Consider the following 14,549-nt stretch of genomic DNA (forward strand, 5'->3'; position numbering starts at 1 on the left):
CCTCCCAGATACCCCAGTGTGGCCTGTGAGATTCTGACCTCAGACGTGCCCCAGATCAATGACGCCCTGGGTGCTGACGAGTCCCTCCTGAACCGGCTCTACGGTTTCCTGCAGAGTAGTGGCAGCCTCAACCCGCTGCTGGCCAGTTTCTTCAGCAAGGTCATGGGCATCCTCATCAACCGCAAGACAGACCAGGTGCCCTGGCCCCAACCTGGGTCCCACTGTGGGGTGGGGTTGGTGGCTGGGCCAGGTCGCATGTGTGACGCGGCCCGTGTACCCCCAGCTCGTGTCATTTCTGCGGAAGAAGGACGACTTCGTGGACCTGCTGCTGCAGCACATCGGCACCTCAGCCATCATGGACCTTCTGCTGCGCCTGCTCACCTGTGTGGAGCGGCCCCAGCTGAGGCAGGACGTTGTCAACGTGAGCAGGGCCAGCTCCTCTGGGGGTGGAGGGCTGGGCCTGGTGGATGGTGATGCAGCCCCTGCCTTCTCTCCCTCAGTGGCTCAACGAGGAGAAGATCGTCCAGCGGCTGATTGAGCAGATCCACCCGTCGAAGGATGAGAATGTGAGTGCTGCGGGGCCCCTGCAGCTTCCCCTTAGAGTCTGTTCCCCGTGGCATCTCCCTGCTTTTAAAAAAGGAATTGGGGCTGGATGTACTGGCTCACGCCTGTAATTCCAGCACTTTGGAAGGCCATAGTGGGAGGATTGCTTGAGCCCATGAGTTTGAGACCAGCTTGGGCAACATAGTAACACCCTGTCTCTACAAAAATTTAGCTGAGTGTGGTGGTGCACACCTGTAGTCCCAGCTACCTGGGAAGCTCAAGTAGGAGGATTGCTTGAGCCGGGAGGTCAAGGATACAGTGAGTCATGATCACACCACTGCACTCCAGCCTGTGTGACAGAGTGAGACCCGGTGTCAAAAAAAAAAAAAAATGAAACGGTGAGAAAAGAGAGCACTGAGAACCAGGTATATCCATGCCCTTTGAGAAAAGGAAGATTTCCCTTTGAGAAAAGGGAAGACACTTGGCTCAAGTGATTCTCCCACCTCAGCCTCTGAAAGTGCTGGAAAGATTTTTTGCATGAACCAGGAACTTGGCACATAATGGCTTGCAGGGAGGGTCCTCCTCATTGACCGTACCAGGCCCCAGTCCCACATGCTTCCCTTCCCACCCTGGACTGTGCTGACTGCTGGGCCTGGCAGCCTTTTCCCTGTCTCCTGCCTAATTGAAACTCTGTCCTTCCAAGAGTCCATCTAGTGGTCTTGCTTTCAAGGGCCCTCTCTTCCTCCCCTTTAGCTCTAGGGGGCCCTACGTCCATGTGTTTCTCCAGCTTAGGTCTCCATCTCTGCCCTGGTGCCCAGCACAGGGCCAAGTATAGAGTGGGTGTTTGTCAAGAGCCTCAGATCCTCGAGGCCACTGAGAGTAACAGGTCCCAGTGCTAGCTTCTGCCTCAGAGTGCACAGGCTTGCAGAGCAGAGACATGGCTCTAGGCTTACCCAGGCTGGGGCCTGTCCCCGTGAGGGCTTACCCAGGGGCCACACAGCCAAGCCCTGGCAACTGCCGGTTGGGTTAGACTCAGCTCTGCTTGTGCTTCTCTCTTTTTTCTCTTTTGTAGCATCTTTACTGAGATATAAATTACACAGCATACGACTCACACACTGAAGCTTACAATTCAGTGCTTTTAGTGTATTCACAGCATTGTTTAACTATCATCATGTCAAATTTAGATTATTTTTCGTCACTCCAAAAAACAAGTCCTACCTGTAATCCCAACAGTTTGGCGGGCTGAGGCTGGAGGATCACTTGAGCCCAGGAGTTTGAGGCCAACCATGGGCAACATAGCAAGACATCGTTGCTACAAAAAAATTTAAGAATTAATTGGTATTGGTGGTGCACGCCTGTAGACCTAGCTCCTCAGGCTGAGGTGGAAGGATCTCTTGGGTCCAGGAGTTAAAGGCTGCAGTAAGCTATGATTGCACCACTGCACTCAAGCCAGGGGTGAGTTGGAGAGGCTGTATCTTTTTCTTTTTTTTTTTTTGAGGGAGGCAGGGTCTTGCTCTGTTGCCCAGGCTGTAGTGCAGTGGCGCAATCTTGGCTCAATGCAGCCTCAACCCCCTGAGCTCAAGCTCTCCTCCCCTCCGCCTCCTGAGTAGCTGGGAGTACAGAAATGCACCCATTCTTGGCTAATTTTTTTTGTATTTGTAGAGATGGAGTTTTGCCATGTTGCTCAGGCTGCTCTTAAACTCCTGGGCTCAAGTTATCCTCGCACCTTGGCCTTCCAAAGTGCTGGGATCATAGGTATCTGCCATTGCACCCAGCCGAGACCCTTTCTCCAGAAAGGAAAAAAAGATACCCTGTGTTTATTAGCAGCCCCTCCCAGTTTTCCTCTTTCCCCTCTCAGCCTCTGGCAACCACCAGACTACTCTGCTCTCTGAATTTATCTTTGGACATTTTATATAAATGGGATCGTGCACCACATGATCTGTGTCTGGTTTTTTTCTCTAGCATGATGTTTTTGCGGCCCATTCGTGTGGTTGCATATATCAGCTTGACTCCTTTTCCTAGCTGAGTGATACTCCCCTGTGTGGACAGACTAGGTTGGGCATATTCGCTCCCCAGTTGCAGCCATCTGGGTCATTGTGGGTGATACTGCCGGCCCTGTATGTGGGTGTGCGGGGCTTGTGTGGATGTCTCCTGTTCTGGGAAGCCTTCCTGGGTTCCCATTCTCTCCACCATCTTCCCTCTAGCAGTTGGTGCCTCTGTGCCCCCTCCTTTGTGATACGTGTCCCTGTGTCTGGGTGACCGATTTTCCTTATCCGGGCTAGGGCTGGATGGTCAGCTTGTGGAAGGGGCTCCTGGCATCAGGCTGCAGAGGGCCCAGTGCCCGACCAGGATGCTCACTTGTCTCCCCCCGTTCCCAGCAACATTCCAACGCATCTCAATCCCTGTGCGACATCATCCGCCTGAGCCGGGAGCAGATGATCCAAGTCCAGGACAGCCCAGAGCCTGACCAGCTGCTGGCCACCCTGGAGAAGTGGGTGTGCGGGCGAGGCTAAGGCCGGGGGGAGCTGACTTGGGGAAGTCCTGGGCTCCTGGACTGTCACCCTGACCCCCACCATCACCCCCACCCCTGCCTCCACAGGCAGGAGACGATCGAGCAGCTCTTAAGCAATATGTTTGAGGGGGAGCAGAGCCAGTCCGTCATCGTCAGTGGGATCCAGGTGCTGCTGACCCTGCTTGAGCCCAAGAGGCCCAGGTGAGGGGTGTGGGCCACAGACCGTGCATGATGCCCTTCTGCAGGGGCTCTGTGGCCCCTCAGGGGCAGATCTCAGTGTCACCAAGTGAAGCCCCTGCCCACGGCGCCTCGCTCTTTGGTGGCTGCTTGTGCTCCCTGCACAGTGGACAGCAGGGTGCCAAGAGAGGAGTCTTCCTGTCTGGTTTGACAAGCAAGGGCACTGAGGCTGAGGCCACTGCCACAGCTAGTGCTGGGAGGTACCTCAGGTCACCCTGCCCCACCCTTAGCGCACAGGCCACTACCTTGTTGGGCTCTGCCTTCCTGCCCCCACCCTGCACTTGTGCCTGTGCCCCATGGTGGACTGCCAGGGCTGTGGCCTGACCAGCTCCTCACCCCACCCGAGACGGGCCTTGTCTGAAGGGCCTCAAAAGAGAGTAGTGCTAGGGGAACGTGGCTCCTCGTTTTCCTCCAGATGCAGACTCGGTCTTGTTGCTTGCTCTTCTGTGGGTGTGCAGGCCACCTAGGCTCACTTTGCCTTCAACCCTGCTCTGCTGCAGGTCTGAGTCCATGACCGTGAACAACTTCTTCAGCAGTGTGGATGGACAGCTGGAGCTCCTGGCCCAGGGGGCCCTGGAAAGCGCTGTGTCCAGTGTGGGCGCCCTGCATGCCCTGCGCCCACGGCTCAGCTGCTTCCACCAGCTCCTACTGGAGCCTCCCAAGGTCAGGGGTGGGGGTTGTCCTCAGGGAGCCGAGGGAAGCAGGAAGGGCAGCCCTCGGGAACCAGGCCTCCCTGTACCTGCAGCTGGAACCGCTACAGATGACGTGGGGCACCCTGTCTCCACCTCTTGGCAACACGCGGCTGCACGTGGTCAAGCTCCTGGCCAGCGCCCTGAGCGCCAATGACCTGGCCCTGACGCAGGAGCTCCTGGCACTGGACGTGCCCAACACCATGCTGGTGCGGGGACTGGACTAGGCTAGGGACTCGGGCTGGGGTTTGGGGGCTGGGGTTTGGGGGCTGGGGCGGGTCCTTTCCAGTGCCAACTGTGTCCTCCCATAGGACCTCTTCTTCCACTATGTCTTCAACAACTTCCTGCATGCCCAAGTGGAGGGATGTGTGAGCACCATGCTGAGTTTGGGGCCACCTCCCGACAGCAGCCCCGAGATGCCCAGCCAAAACCCCGTTGTGAAACATGTGAGCTGGGGCTGCCTGATCCCCTTCTCTTGGGCCTGTCCCCTGTGGGCACACCCTCCCCAGAGGCCTACCCATCATTCATTCCTCCTACAAGTATTGTTGGGTAGGGTCAGGTGCCAGTGCCCAGACAGGGTGTGGGAACCATGGCCAGGGAGAAATGGGATGAAACATGCAGGTGCAGGGAAGCAGTGGACCCACAACTTGAGCTGGAGAGTGAGGGGTGGGTGGGGCAGGCCGGCCAGCAGCTGAGTGTGTGGGCGTGTGTATGTGAGCATGTATGGTGTCTGTGAGTGTGCACACAGTGTGAGCGTGTATACATGAGTGTGTCCGTGTGTGTACACGCATAAGTGTGTGTGTATGCACTGCATGTGCTTTGTAGACAGACCAGAGAGACTTGGGTGGATGGTGGAGTCCCGAGCCCCAGCTTCCATCCCTCTTTCCCACCCCTGTCTTTGGATGAGTTGGGGTCTGAGGAAGGGTCCCCTGCTGCAGTGCAGAACTCTTCACGTGTGTACCGACCCCCAAGGTCATCCCCTGCTCTCCCACAGCTGCTGCGGCAGTGCCGCCTGGTGGAGCGGATCCTGACCTCCTGGGAGGAGAACGACCGTGTACAGTGAGCACCTGCTGCCCCTTCGTGTCTCCAGGGGCTGGGGCTGGGCTGGGCCGGGGCTGGGCATTCCTGGTGTCCAGTCCTGCTTCCATCCTGGCCTTCACTCTTTCCAGGTCTGCAGGGGGCCCTCGGAAAGGCTACATGGGCCACCTGACAAGAGTGGCCAATGCCCTGGTGCAGAACATGGAGAAGGGGCCCAATGTGGAGCAGCTGGGGCAGCTGCTGAAGGGTGAGGGTCCCCGGGCCAGCCTGAGGGGTACATGGGGGGCTTGAGGCCAGGGGGTGCTTCACGTCTTCACCCCCTTACCTAAGCAGAACTGCCCAGTGAGCAGCAGGAGCAGTGGGAAGCCTTCGTATCGGGACCACTGGCAGAGACCAACAAGAAGAACATGGTGGACCTGGTGAGGCCCGGCTTCTCCTCCTCCTGCACTCCTCCTGCTGTTCTCTCTCTCGGTCCAGTCTTAGCCTCCCCCTCCTCATAGCTGCCTGCCCACCCTCGTCTGGGGGCTTGAGCAGGCCCTGATGCCCCCTCCTCTCCCCAGGTGAACACCCACCACCTACACTCCTCCAGTGATGATGAGGACGACCGGCTCAAGGAGTTCAACTTCCCTGAGGAGGCTGTGCTGCAGCAGGTGGGCCTGGGGTGGTGTGGGATGTGCTGGCCTTTGCTGGGGTGGGATCTTCCCGGCTCTCTCCAGCCCTGACCTCTGCACCCCGACAGGCCTTCATGGACTTCCAGATGCAGCGCATGACCTCCGCCTTCATTGACCACTTTGGCTTCAATGATGAGGAGTTTGGGGAGCAGGAGGAGAGTGTGAAGTGAGTGTCCTGTGCAGGGTCAGAGCTCTGTCCTGCCTCTGCAGCAGCAGCGGGCGCACCTACATGCATCTGTCCCCCGTGCCCACCAGGGCCCAACCTGCAGCTGCAGCCCCTCCTGGGCACGTGCTGGCCGTGGCCTTTTGTGTTTGCAGCTTGTGTGTCTGCCTCCTCTTCCATGAGTTTCAGCTCTGCAGTGTCTCCTCTCCAAGGGGCAGGCAGCAGAAACATCTGTGCTGGGGTTGCAGAGCAGGTCCCTCCCACCCCTGGAGCTCAGCCTTAGGGGTCCCAGGCGAGAGGGGCTCAGGGTAGTGGGGGCTAGCAGTTCCGGCACAGGGACCGTGAGGCAGAGCTGCGCTTCCATGGATGTCCTCTGGGTCAGGAGTCTGCCGAACACAGAGGTCCAGTTCTCTCCTCCACAGGACTTGGGGTGGCAAAAGATATTTTTTCCAATTACCAGTTCTGCTTGTTTTGATTTGTGGCAATGACATCTTTTTTTTTTTTTTTTTTTTTGAGACAGAGTTTCACTCTTATTACCCAGGCTGGAGTGCAATGGCACGATCTCGGCTCACCACAACCTCCACCTCCTGGGTTCAGGCAATTCTCCTGCCTCAGCCTCCTGAGTAGCTGGGATTACACGCACGCGCCACCATGCCCAGCTAATTTTTTGTATTTTTAGTAGAGACGGGGTTTCACCATGTTGACCAGGATGGTCTCGATCTCTCGACCTCGTGATCCACCCGCCTTGGCCTCCCAAAGTGCTGGGATTACAAGCTTGAGCCACCGCGCCCGGCCGGCAATGACATCTTAACATCAATCACCTCTAAGTGTTGTGATCATGAACTTTTCTGAGTTTCTTGTCACAAGCATCTGTTGTTCTAGAGTCAGAAAAAAGTGGCCAGGTGTGGTGGCTCAGGCCTGTAATCCCAGCACTTTGGGAGGTCGAGGTGGGCGGATCACCTGAGGTCAGGAGTTCAAGACCAGCTTGGCCAACATTGCAAAAAACCCATCTCTACGAAAAATACAAAAATTAGCCGGCATGGAGGCGGGCACCTGTAGTCCCAGCTACTTGAGAGGCTGAGGCAGGACAATCGCTTAAACCTGGGAGATGGATGTTGCAGTGAACCAAGATTACGCCACTGCACTCCAGCCTGGGCAGCAGAACAAGATCCATCTCAAAGATTGGGTTGGGAGGTGGGAGTAGAGCAGGCTGAGTGGTTACCTTGTGGAAGGCAGGGCTCACCCTAGAGATGGCGGACAGTGGCTGCTTTGCCTTTGTCACCAACTACGCCTGACGGGCAGGGTATGGCTGTGGATTCCTGGGAGTAATGCCGGGCAAGCCTTCTGTTCCAGAGATAGAGTTCCAGACTCTGCACTGTTGAGGCTGGGCATGGCTGGGGCCCTGAGGCCACTGAGGGAGATGCTCACTGAACAGGGGCGGGGGTGATGTCTCAGTGAAGGAGACAACTTGGGAAGAGTACGTCTGTGGTGTCCTTGGGGGAAGTAGAAGAATACTGCCATGGCATGGCAGGACACAGACTTCCTGCAGTTGGACCAGGTGGGAGCAGGGGCCACTGGCATGGGCGGCCACAGCGAGGCCAGGAACAGGGAGCGTGGAGCCCCTGCCCCAGCCACTCTGGATGCCTCTTGGATATCATCCCATCGAGTGCCCATGACCACTCTTGGCTACAGGGCTCCTGAGCTCATTTATAGCCAGGGAGACTGAGGCCCCAGGACATATCCAGTTAGTGTGTGGGAGCTGGATCGCTGCCCATGGCTGCCCTGAGGCGCCTGTACAGCACAGCGTGAGGGGCACCACAATAGGGAGTAGTCAGCTGTGCCTCACTTAGTCCACAGCTGGACAGAGGTCTTGTCAGATACAGACATATGTGAGATCTCATGTTTGCTGCTTCTGTGCCCAGCACAGAGACTTGAAGAGTGTTGGTCTTTGTGGGTCAGAGGCCTGTGCTGAGAGCCCTGGAGAAGATGCTCAAGTGAAAACTGGGTTGGGTACAGTGGCTCACATCTTAATCCCAGCACTTTGGGAGGTGAGGCATGAGGATCGCTTGAGCTTAGGAGTTTTGAGCCCAGCCTTGCCAACGTTGTGACACCATCTCTGTTTTTTTTTTTTTTTAATTAAAAAAAAAAAAACAAAAAACTGGATCCCATCCTGGTAGGACAGTGAAGGGACTGACTGGTAGATGGCATTGGGATCACCAGCTGCCGTTTTGGGATGAAACTGTGTTAGCTCTTCCTCTACCAAGAACATTCCAGAAGGGTTAAAAACTTAAGCAAACAAAACGACACCCAGAAGGAGTTCTGGAATGGAAAGTGGATGACTGGTTTGATAATCTCAGGCTGAAGATGCTGCCCTGCAGAGCTCCTGTCGTGGGAGAAGACAGGTCAGCTGAGGCAGCCAGTGCTGCGGGGACATTGGAAGCCCTGCCCTTGACCCACTGTGTGCCCAGCATGGTCTCTGCTCTGCTGTTCGTTAATGTCTAGGAAGGAGCTAAGGATACTTGCCTTGTAAGGTGGTTGTGAGAGTGAAGTGTGTGAGCAATGTGTGTCACATACTTAGTGTCCTTTATTAAGAATTAACTGTTCTGTATCCGTTGATCTTGCCGGCAGAATTTTTCATGAATTTGAGACAAATGTTGTCTTGAAGTTTCTCTAACACATGGGACAGAATGTGGACCCTTATCATTAGACCCTCATGTTGAGGGAGGTGGGGCCCTGGCAGGTGCAGTTTTAAGTTCTGATAGTGATTCTTTTGCCCATAATTTAGAATTTCAGCCACAGACTGGCGACGTCTTGAGGTTAGGGGATGTGCTTTATTAGGCTGTAGCGTCATTCTGCTTGTACCTGGCTCGTGTACGTGTCAGCCTCCTACATGTGCCCAAATGATGGGGACAAGGGCAAGGGTCTGAACTCTCTCTGGCACCTGTCCTTGGAAGAGGCTGAGGAGAGTCACTTTACATTTCCGAGCCCCATTTTCTCACTTCTAGAGCCAAGGAAACAATCTACCTCAGTGAGTGGTTTTAAGGATTTCAAATCACCATCTACGTGAGATGTTGATACTCGTGTATACATTTTCCCTTAGGACCAGTCATTCAGGTTGCGGATGAATTTGCAGATACCGAATCTGCAAGTAATGAGGGTCAGCTCAGCTGAGTGAAGAGAGGAGTGTGGCCTTGTCATGTGCTACCCTACCTCCAGGTGTACTCTCACCACGCCTTGCCTTCTCTCGTAGTGCGCCTTTTGACAAGACAGCCAACATCACCTTCTCCCTCAATGCCGACGATGAGAACGTGAGTACTGCCCAGTCCCCTGGTTGTGGGGGCTAGAGGGGCGTAGGGCTGTGGGTATTGTGGCCCATCCTCCCACTTCTGTGCCCTGCAGCCCAACGCCAACCTACTTGAGATATGCTACAAGGATCGAATCCAGCAGTTTGATGATGATGAGGAAGAGGAGGATGAGGAAGAGGGCCATGGTTCAGGGGAGTCTGATGGAGAAGATGGCACCTGGCAGGGCAGCCAGCTGGCCAGGGGTGCCCGTTTGGGCCAGCCCCCAGGTGTCCGGTGAGTCCCCCTCCAGTTTCCCTTCTCTCAGCTTCCACCACATGGCAGGGCCAAAGGGTCTCCCAACACATTTGGACTGAGGCTGAAGTGAATGAAAAAAATGAGGAAGCTGCATTGGTGTGTGTGTTAGTTGGACCACTTTCGCTTTTGAGTGATAGAAATCTAATTCAGGGCCAGGCATGGTGGGCTCATGTAATCCCTGAGTGCCTGTAATCCCAGCACTTTGGGAGGCCAGGGCAGATGGACTGCTTGAGTTCAGGAGTTTGAGACTAGCCCTAGGCAACATAGGGAAATTCTGTCTGTACAAAAATACGAAAATTAGACGGGCCTGGTGGCGTGCACCTGTAGTCCTGGTTGTTTGGTAGATTGAGGTGGGAGGATGGCTTGAGCCAGAAAGGCAGAGGTTGCAGTGAACCGAGATCATACCAATGCACTCTGATCTGGGCAACAGAGCCAGACCTGTCTCAAAAAAAATGTTAGATGATGCATTAAGAAATAAACAAATTGGCCTGGCACAGTGACTGAAGCCTGTAATCCCAGCACTTTGGGAGGAGGTCAAGGTGAGTGGATCGCTTGAGCTCAGGAGTTTCTAGCCTGGGCAACACAGCAAAACCCTGTCTCTAAAAAAAAATTAAAAAATTACCTGGGTGTGGTGGTATGCGCTTTTGTATAGTCCCAGCTCCCTGGGAGGCTGAGGTGGAAGATCGCTTTAGCCTTGGAGGCAGAGGTTGCAGTGAGTTGAGATCACACCACTGCACTCCAGCCTGGGTGAAAGAGTGAGACCCTATAAAAAAAAAATCAACAAATAAAAAAGAAATCTAGTTCAAATGAGTTAAGTTATAAAAAAGAAAGGGATTATCTCTGTGGCCGAAAAAATAGGCAGGTCCTTGAGGTATGGCTTGGTCTGTGTGCATCTTTCTCTCCCTGCCTACCCCTCTCCTTCTTCATCCCTCAGCTTTACTTCCTCTTTCCTTTAATTCCAGTAAAATGAGGGATGATGATATCCCTCTGAGTATAAGACTGTGATCAACTCTTAGTATAAATGGTACATTGTTGGCCGGGCGCGGTGGCTCAAGCCTGTAATCCCAGCACTTTGGGAGGCCGAGGCGGGTGGATCACGAGGTCGAGAGATCGAGACCATCCTGGTCAACATGGTGAAACCCCGTCTCTACTAAAAGTGCAAAAAATTAGCTGGGCATGGTGGCACGTGCCTGTAATCCCAGCTACTCAGGAGGCTGAGGCAGGAGAATTGCCTGAACCCAGGAGGCGGAGGTTGCGGTGAGCCGAGATCGCGCCATTGCACTCCAGCCTGGGTAACAAGAGCGAAACTCCGTCTCAAAAAAAAAAAAAAAAAAAAAAATTTACATTGTTTTTTTTCTCTAGTACTGGCTGGCCCCAGAATCGCTGGGTTCCTGCCATTTAGATTTGCCAGCATGAACACTAAGTCACCATTTGCAACTCTGAGCTTTTGCCTCATGACTTTCTGGTCTGGAAATTAGGCTGTTTTAACTTTTTATTGACATGTAACATGCATATAGACAAGTGTACAGATCCTAAGTGTGTGGCCTATGGGCATCCTTCCTCAGAGCCCAGACCCTGGAGCAGGACCTTCCCAGTACCCACATCCCCCACTGCTAGCCAGTATCCTCTCTCCTGACGGTAAAGTTGTCCTGGCTTCTAACCTGATAGATGAGTTTTGTCTGTTTTCACTTCATGTAGCATACAGCATCTCCTTTTGTGTCTAACCTCTCTTACTCATCACTCTGCTTGTGAGCTCTTTCCTTATTGGTGTGTTTGGGTGCCTCTCATTCTCGTACAGTGGTGCGGCTGTGCCCTGCGTGAGGAGCTTCACTTGAATTGCTTGTTCTGCAGTTGACAGACCTTTGGGCAGGCTCCTGTTGCTCACTGCTGGGGGTGCAGCTGCTACCAATACCCTTGCACATGTTGTTGGTGCACAAGTGTGTCATTGCCAAATCCAGCATACTGACTTAGCCCTTTGTTTTCTTCTAAGAGTTTTATATCATTTGTTTTATGGTTACTTGTTCATTTTGAGCTAAATTTTATATTTGGTGTGAGGTGGGGGTCCAGCTTGGTCCCTTTACATGTAGATGACCAGTTTTTCCTGCACCAGTTGTTGGAGACCCTGTCCCTTCTCCAGTGAATCATCTTGGCACCTGTGTAAAAAAGAAATCATTTGACCAAATGTGTGAGAGTTTGTTTCTTCCCTCTGTGTTCTGGTCCATCGGTCTCTGTGTTTGTCTTTATCCAGTACCACGCTGGTCTGGTTGCTGTTGCTTTACAGTAAGTTTTGAAAATTGAAGTTTTACTAGGCTTGGTGGCTCATGCCTGTAGTCCCAGCACTTTGGGAGGCCAGGGCGGGTGGATCACCTGAGGTCAGGAGTTCGAGACCAGCCTGACCAATATGTTGAAACCCCGCCTCTACTAAAAATACAAAAATTAGCTGGGTGTGTTGTTGGACACCTGTAATGCCAGCTACTTGGGAGGCTGAGGCAGGAGAATCGCTTGAACCCTGGAGGAAGAGGTTGCAGGGAGTCAAGATCATGCCATTGCACTCCAGCCTGAGCAACAAGAACAAAATTTTGTCTCGAAATAAACCAAAATGGGAGGTTTGAGCTTTCCAACCATGTTCTTCTTTTTCTTTTTTCTTTTTTCTTTTTTTTTTTGAGACGGAGTTTTCGCTCTTGTTACCCAGGCTGGAGTGCAATGGCGAGATCTCGGCTCACCGCAACCTCCGCCTCCTGGGTTCAGGCAATTCTCCTGCCTCAGCCTCCTGAGTAGCTGGGATTACAGGCACGCGCCACCATGCCCAGCTAATTTTTTTGTATTTTTAGTAGAGACGGGGTTTCACCATGTTGACCAGGATGGTCTCGATCTCTTGACCTCATGATCCACCCACCTCGGCCTCCCAAAGTGCTGGGATTACAGGCTTGAGCCACCGCGCCCGGCCCATGTTCTTCTTTTTCAAGATTGTTTTGAATATTTTGGGTTTCTTGAGATTCCATATGAATTTTAGGATCAGCTTGTCGATTTCATCCAAGAAGCCAGCTAAGGTTCTTAAAGGGATTGCATCTTCTAATCTGTGAAAATGGGATATCGTTTTATTTAGGTCTTAAAATTTGTTTCAGCAATGTTTTGTAGATTTTAGAGCATGAAGTTTGTATTTTTTCGTTAAATTTATTAAGTGTTTTCTTTTTTCTGATGCTGTTGTAGGTGGAATTTTCTAGAAATTGTTTTCAGATTGTTACAAGTGTATGAAATACAAGAGATTTTTGTATGTTAATCTTGTATCCTGCAACCTTGCTGAACTGATTTATGAATTGTAATAGTTTTAGTAGATTCTTTAGGATTTTTTATGTACAGAATCATGTCATATGAATAGAGATCATTTTTCTTCCTTTCAGATGTGGATGCTTTCAATTTCATTTTCTTGCTTGGTTGCCCTGGCTAGCCTTCAGTACAATGTTGAACAGAAGTGGCAAGAGCCGGGATTTCCAGCTCTCTGCTGGAATCCCCTCCCACATAGTGGGGGCTAAAAAAAAAAAAGTGGCAAAAGAAGGCATCCTTGTTTTGTTCCTGGTCTTAGGGGGAAGCATTTGGCCTTTCACCATGGAAGTGTGCTGTTAGTTGTGGGGTTTTCTATATGCCTTAGGTTGAGGGGCTTCCCTTATATTCCTTGGTTGTTGAATATTTTAGTTTACTTTTAACTATATACAGATATATTACTTTCCAGTTAAAGTAGTCAGTTAAGTAATCAGCATTTTAGACATAATATATAGTCCTGCGCTGCATTTGCGCCAACGATGGGCCCGTGGTCCCATAAGATGTTTCTTTGCTGTATCTTTCCTGTGTTTAGATACTTATAGTTACCTATAGTATTCAGTACTGTAACATGCTCTACAAGTCTGGAGTCAGCAGCAATAGGCTATACCATAGAGCCTGGGTGTGTAGTAGGCGCTACGATCTAGGTGTGTCTAAGTGCACTCTAGAATGTTGACACAATAGTGAGATCACCTAATGATGCATTTTTCAGAATGTACCCTCATTGTTAAAGCTTAATTTTAATGTTACTTTGCTTACCCCTTCCCGAGCTGATCGACACATAGGTTGCTTGGGTTTTCTTCATGGTCACAAGGTGTGTGTTAGTCAACATTCAGCCGGTATTTTTGGAGCAGCTATGGGTGCCGGGTGGTGTTTTCAAGGCTGAGGATACCAAAAGTCAGCCATCTCTACCTTTCTGGAGTTTCTGTTTGGACGGAGAGAGTAGTGTGAAGCCTTCTGTCCAGAGGATGGGTCTGCTGGTGGGAAGGCCTGTCACTGTGGTGACAGTGGGAGGTGATGGCTAAGAGGTGACGAGAGCAGCTGAATGGATCTGTCTGCTCAGCCCACTTCCCCAGGGCCTACCCTGCATGGATGATTGGGGACGAATGCTCTCCTTCCAGCTGCATTCAGTCCCTGCGCACTCGTGTTCTTGCTGTTGGCTCAGAACTCCCTCTCCCAGCCTCTCCTGGTGTCGTCATGCCCCAGGCTCCCTGCTGGTCACTCTAGCCCACTCTCCTTGGGCTGATCCTGGGCTGCAGGGAACCAGATGGTTGTTGGCTGGTCTGTCCCACACAGCTAACTGACGAGGTGATTTCTGGGGCAGGAGTGGAGGCAGCACAGACAGTGAGGACGAAGAAGAGGAGGAGGAGGAGGAGGAAGACGAGGAGGGCATTGGCTGTGCAGCCCGTGGAGGGGCCACCCCGTTGTCCTTCCCCAGCCCCGGTCCTCAGCCTCCAGGTGAATGAACAGGCGGTGTGGTCAGATGTCCATAGGGTGTTGGCCTGCTGCCAAGCTCACCCTCTGCTCCCCCCCTACCTCTACCCCAGGCCCCGTCTGGACAGCCACCTTTGACCCAGTGCCTACGGATGCCCTGACCAGCCCCCGAGTCTCCGGGGAGGAAGAGCTGCACACTGGGCCTCCAGCCCCACAGGGGCCCCTCATTGTGCCCCAGGGCTTCCTCACCCAGAGCCTGGCCAGCCCTCCAGCTCATGATGCCCTGCAGCTCAGGTGAGAACCAGATGGGACGGGCTGGATGGCGCCAGTATCCTGAGGCCAGGG

General features: G+C 52.9%; 1 protein-coding gene across 3 annotated transcripts in view; it reads left to right on the forward strand.

Moving 5' to 3' along the window:
* Nucleotides 1-14,549, forward strand: part of PPP6R1 (protein phosphatase 6 regulatory subunit 1) — a 30,241-nt gene that overhangs the window by 13,741 nt on the left and 1,951 nt on the right. For all 3 annotated transcript variants that reach the window (XM_003944675.4, XM_074385917.1, XM_074385916.1), the window contains exons 3-19: nt 9-195; nt 284-421; nt 501-566; nt 2,922-3,034; nt 3,143-3,256; nt 3,793-3,955; nt 4,038-4,190; nt 4,293-4,427; nt 4,976-5,040; nt 5,151-5,266; nt 5,353-5,438; nt 5,580-5,669; nt 5,759-5,856; nt 9,104-9,161; nt 9,253-9,431; nt 14,095-14,228; nt 14,318-14,498. In XM_003944675.4, the coding sequence (XP_003944724.2) occupies nt 9-195; nt 284-421; nt 501-566; nt 2,922-3,034; nt 3,143-3,256; nt 3,793-3,955; nt 4,038-4,190; nt 4,293-4,427; nt 4,976-5,040; nt 5,151-5,266; nt 5,353-5,438; nt 5,580-5,669; nt 5,759-5,856; nt 9,104-9,161; nt 9,253-9,431; nt 14,095-14,228; nt 14,318-14,498 (2,076 nt within the window). The remainder of the gene's footprint in view (nt 1-8; nt 196-283; nt 422-500; nt 567-2,921; nt 3,035-3,142; nt 3,257-3,792; nt 3,956-4,037; nt 4,191-4,292; nt 4,428-4,975; nt 5,041-5,150; nt 5,267-5,352; nt 5,439-5,579; nt 5,670-5,758; nt 5,857-9,103; nt 9,162-9,252; nt 9,432-14,094; nt 14,229-14,317; nt 14,499-14,549) is intronic.

The sequence above is a fragment of the Saimiri boliviensis genome, chromosome 14, assembly GCF_048565385.1.
Source record: "Saimiri boliviensis isolate mSaiBol1 chromosome 14, mSaiBol1.pri, whole genome shotgun sequence".
Taxonomy (NCBI): Eukaryota; Metazoa; Chordata; class Mammalia; order Primates; family Cebidae; genus Saimiri; species Saimiri boliviensis.